General features: G+C 47.6%; 1 protein-coding gene across 1 annotated transcript in view; it reads right to left on the bottom strand.

The window, feature by feature from the left end:
• Positions 1 to 4,814, bottom strand: part of LOC105503298 (zinc finger protein 696-like) — a 75,721-nt gene that overhangs the window by 13,127 nt on the left and 57,780 nt on the right. Inside the window, 1 exon segment of the mRNA XM_011930160.1 lies at positions 4,735 to 4,808. Within this exon segment, the coding sequence (XP_011785550.1) occupies positions 4,735 to 4,808 (74 nt within the window).

Raw genomic sequence — 4,814 nt, 5'->3', positions numbered from 1 at the left:
GTTGCTGTATTCTTGGGTGAGTACACTGGTAACATATTGCTGTATTCTTGGGCGAGTATGCTGGTGACAGGTTGCTGTATTCTTGGGTGAGTACACTGGTGACATATTGCTGTATTCTTGGGCGAGTATGCTGGTGACAGGTTGCTGTATTCTTGGGTGAGTACACTGGTGACAGGTTGCTGTGTGCTTGGGTGAGTAAGCTGGTGACAGGTTGCTGTATTCTTGGGTGAGTACACTGGTGACAGGTTGCTGTGTGCTTGGGTGAGTAAGCTGGTGACATGATGCTGTATTCTTGAGTATGTACACTGGTGACATGTTGCTGTATGCTTGGGTGAGTAAGCTGGTGACATGTTGCTGTATGCTTGGGTGAGTTTGCTGGTGACATGTTGCTGTATTGTTGGGTGAGTATGCTGGTGACATGTTGCTGTATTCTTGGGTGTATATGCTGGGGACATGTTGCTGTATTCTTGGGTAAGAATGCTGGTGACATGTTGCTGTATGCTTGGATGTATACACTGGTGACATGTTGCTGTATTCTTGGGCGAGTATGCTGGGGACATGCTGCTGTGTTCTTAGGTGAGTACACTGGTGAAACAATGCCCAAGAGCATGGTCAGGAGCTTTGAGGAGCAGCGACATATGGTAAGCAGACTTCAGTTTCTTTTCAGTAATGTACCCCTCTTATGCTCTCCTGGGGGTTTAGCATGCATCCTTTAAACAAAGAAAGTAGCCTCATATAAGCAGTGGTTTGGTGACTAGAGTGCCTCAGTCCATTATTGCTGCCATAAGAAAATACTTGACCTGGGTAATTGATAAAGAACAGAAAGTACTTTCTCGTAGTCCTGAAGGCTAGGAAGTCCAAGATCAAGGTGCTGGTGTCTGGTGTGGGCCTTCTTACTGTGTCTTCACATATTGGAAAGCAGAAGGGCAGGAGAGCATGAATATGCTCTCCTCACATGGCACAGAAAAGGATGAATGCCCTCCCTCAAGTCCTTCTTGCATGCAGCACTAACTCATTCCAAGTACCTTTTGTTAGGCCCCACCTCCCAATACTCTTGCATTGGGGGTGAAGTTTCCAATACATGAATTTTGGGGAACACATGCAGACCATGGCATAAAGGAACCTCTTTCCCCACATGCAGTACAACTGAGCAAGGAACCCAACTGAGAAGCTGGAAGAAGCAGCCTAAGAGGAGTGAACGCTCTGTCTGGGGAAGAGAGAAAACGACAGCAGAGAGACTTTGAGATTTTCAGAAATAATTGAGTAGGGGAAAAGATTCCCCACAAACATCAAGATAAGGATAGATTATTGTTATTTGGATAGGTAAGGAAAGGATATTGCCTGGGTGCACTGGCTCACACCTGCAATCCCAGCACTTTGGGAGGCCAAGGCAGGAGGATCACTGGAGGCCAGGAGTTCAAGACCAGCCAGAGCAACATGGCAAGACCCCCATCTCTACAAAAAGTTTAAAAGTTAGCTGGGTATGGTGACACACGCCTATATTCCCAGCTACCTAGGAGGCCGAGGTGGGAAGATTCCTTAAGCCCAGAAGTTTGAAGCTGGAATAAGCTGTGATCACGTCACTATAATCCAACCCAGGTGACAGAGGAAGACTTACCTAAAAAAAGAAAAGGGATCCCCAGTAATATAGTTTGGCTGCCTCCTCCAAATCTTATGTTGGTGAGGCCTGCTGGGAGGTGTTTGGATCATGGGTATAGATTTTTCACAAATGGTTTAGCACCATCTCCTTGGTGATGAGGAAGTTCAAGCAAGATCTGGTTGTTTAAAAATGTATGGCACTGACCGGGCATGGTGGCTTATGCCTGTAATCTCAACACTTTGGGAGGCTGAGGCGGGCAGATCACCTGAGGTCAGGAGTTCGAGACCAGCCTAACTAACAGGAAGAAACCCTGTCTCTACTAAAAACACAAAATTAGCCAGGCGTGGTGGCACATGCCTGTAATCCCAGCTATTCGGGAGGCTGAGGCAGGAGAATCACTTGAATCTGGGAAACAGAGGTTGCGGTGAACCGAGATCATGCCATTGTACTCCAGCCTGGACGACAAGAGCAAAACTCCATCTCAAAACAAACAAACAAACAAACAAATGTGTGGCACCTGTCCCTCCACCGGCTCTGTCTTTCTCAGCTGTCACCATGTGGCATGCCTGCTCCCGCTTTGCCTTCCACCATGAGTAAAAGCCCCCTGAGGGCCTCACCAGAAGCTGAGCAGATGTTGGTGCCATGCTTGCACAACTTGCAGAACCATGAGCCAATTAAACCTTTTTTCTTTATAAATTACCCAGTCTCAGGTATTTCTTTATAGCAACACAAAAAAGAGCCTAATACAGAAAATTGTACCAGGAGTGAGATGTTGCTATAAAGACACCTGAAAATGTGGAGGTGACTTTGGAACTGGATAATGGCCAGAGATTGGAAGATTTTGGAGGGCTCAGAAGAAGAAAGAAAGATGAGGAAAAGGTTGGAACTCCTTTGAGACTGGTTAAATGGTTGTGTCCAAAATAAGTACAGTGATAAGAACCATGAAGTCCAGCCTGATGAGGTCTCAGGGAAATGAGGAACTTACAGAAAACTAAAACAAAGGTCACATGTGTTATGGGTCACATGTGTTATGCCTTGACAGCGAGCTTGACTGTATTGTGTTTCATGCCCTAAGGGGCTCTGAAACTTTCTGCTTAGGAGCGGTGACTTAGGATATCTGGTGGAAGAAATTTCTAAGCAGCACAACATTCAAGTTGTGGCCTGACTGAATCTAACGTTGTATTCTCACATGCAAGAGCACATACATGAATTAAAGTTGGAATTTATATTTAAAAGGGAATCAAAGTGTAAAAGTTTGGAAAGTCTGCAGCATGGCCATGTGGCAGAGAATGAAAAAGCATTATCAGGAGAGGAATCCAAGCAGGCTACAGAGCAACCACCTGCTAGAGATATTAGCATGACAAACAAACAAAACACAACCCAAGTGCTAATAGCCAACACAATGGGAAAAGACTTCAGATGCATTTCAAAGGTGTTTGAGACAGCCCCTCTCATCACTGACCTAGAGGCCTAGGAGGACTACATGGTTTCAGGGGCTCAGCCTAGGCCCTCACTGCCCTGCACTGCTCCCCACACATAGGCTGCTCCAGCTCCAGCCTCAGCTCAAAAGACCCCAGATATAACTCTAGCTTCAGAGGATGCAAGGCGTAAGCCTTGGTAGCTCCCATGTGGTGTTAAGCCTGTAGATGTGTAGAGTGCAAGAGTGAAGGAGGCTTGCGATCCTCTACCTAGATTGCAGAGGATTTATGAGAAAGCCTGGGCGCTCAGGCAAAAGCCTGATACAGGGGCAGAGCCCACACAGAGGATATATACTAGGGCAGTGTAGAGGGGAAATGTGGGGCAGGAGGCCCACATAGACTCCCCACTGGGGCACTGATTGATTGAGCTGTGGGAAGGAGGACACCCTCCTCCAGGCCCCAGAATGGTAGAGCCACTGGCAGCTTACATCTTGAGCATGGAGAAGCTGCAGACACCCAACTCCAACCCATGAGAGCAGCTGCAGCGGTGAACCCTGCAAAGTCACGGGGGTGGAGTTCCTCAAGGCCTTAGGAGCCCACCGCTCACCCCAGTGTACCCTGGATGTGGGACAGGGAGTCTAAGGACATTACACTGGAGCTTTAAGATTTAATGGCTGCCCTGCTGGATTGCAGACATGTGTGGGGTCTGTAGCCCCCTTCTTTTGGCTGATTTCTCCCTTTTGGAATGGGAATGTTTACCCAGTGCCTCTACCCTCATTGTATCTTGAAAGTAAATAATGTGTTTTGGTTTTCACAGGTTCATAGGTGGAAAGAATTTGGACTTTGGACTTTGGACTCAATGTTGGAATCAGTCAAGACATTGGGAGGACTGTTGGGAAGAGATGATTCTATTTTGCAATGCGAGGACATGAGATTTAGGGGTCAGGGGTATAATGATATAGTTGGGATGTCCCCTCCAAATCTCTTGTCGAAATGTAATCCCCAGTGTTGAAGGAGGGGCCTGCGGGGAGGTGTTTGGATCATGGGGGTGGATCACTCATGACGGACTTAGTGCCATCCCCCTGGTGATGAGTGCGTTCACTCAGATCTGGTTGTTCACAAGTGTGCGGCGCCTCCTCACCCCTTGCTCCCACTCTCACCATGTGGCGTGTCTGCCGCTGCTTCACCTTCCGCCGTGAGGAAAAGCTCCCTGAGGGCCTCCCCAGAAGCTGAGCAGAGGTGGGTGCCATGCTTGTGCAGCCTGCAGAACCAAGAGCCATTCTAACCTCTTTCCTTTGTAAATTACCCAGCCTCCAGTACTTCTTTAGAACAATGTGAAACTGAGACTAGCATGAGTAAAATACAAAGACTATGGATAACTTTTGAAATCTAAAAACATAAAATTAATATTATCTGGGGGAGTCAACACAGGAAAGATGAGAGCACTTGGGCAGAGGCTGTTGCCCATTGGTCACATGTGGTCAGCAGAGAGCAGGTGACCAGCACCCTGGGGCTTTGCAGGAAGCACCAGACAGCCTGGAGCTGAGGTTTTAATTGTAGGGGCCAAAACAAATGGGGAAAAAGACAAGTTTAGCACACAAAGAAAGCAGATGCTCAACTGAGCCAGGAGGAAGTCACTAGCAAAGAGGGAAAAAACAGAGCTCTGGAAAAATAGTGTAAACAGTCACAAGGAAGGGACCCTGTATTGTGCCTGACCTCTGGACAGGTATATAAAGAGCCCAGGCTCAGGGAGCTCCACACCTGCACCTCCCTCTCACCTGCTCCTCTACCTGCTC

The sequence above is a fragment of the Colobus angolensis genome, unplaced genomic scaffold (assembly GCF_000951035.1).
Source record: "Colobus angolensis palliatus isolate OR3802 unplaced genomic scaffold, Cang.pa_1.0 Scaffold84, whole genome shotgun sequence".
In the NCBI taxonomy this organism is placed as follows: domain Eukaryota; kingdom Metazoa; phylum Chordata; class Mammalia; order Primates; family Cercopithecidae; genus Colobus; species Colobus angolensis.
This window is presented reverse-complemented; position numbering and strand designations above follow the sequence as displayed.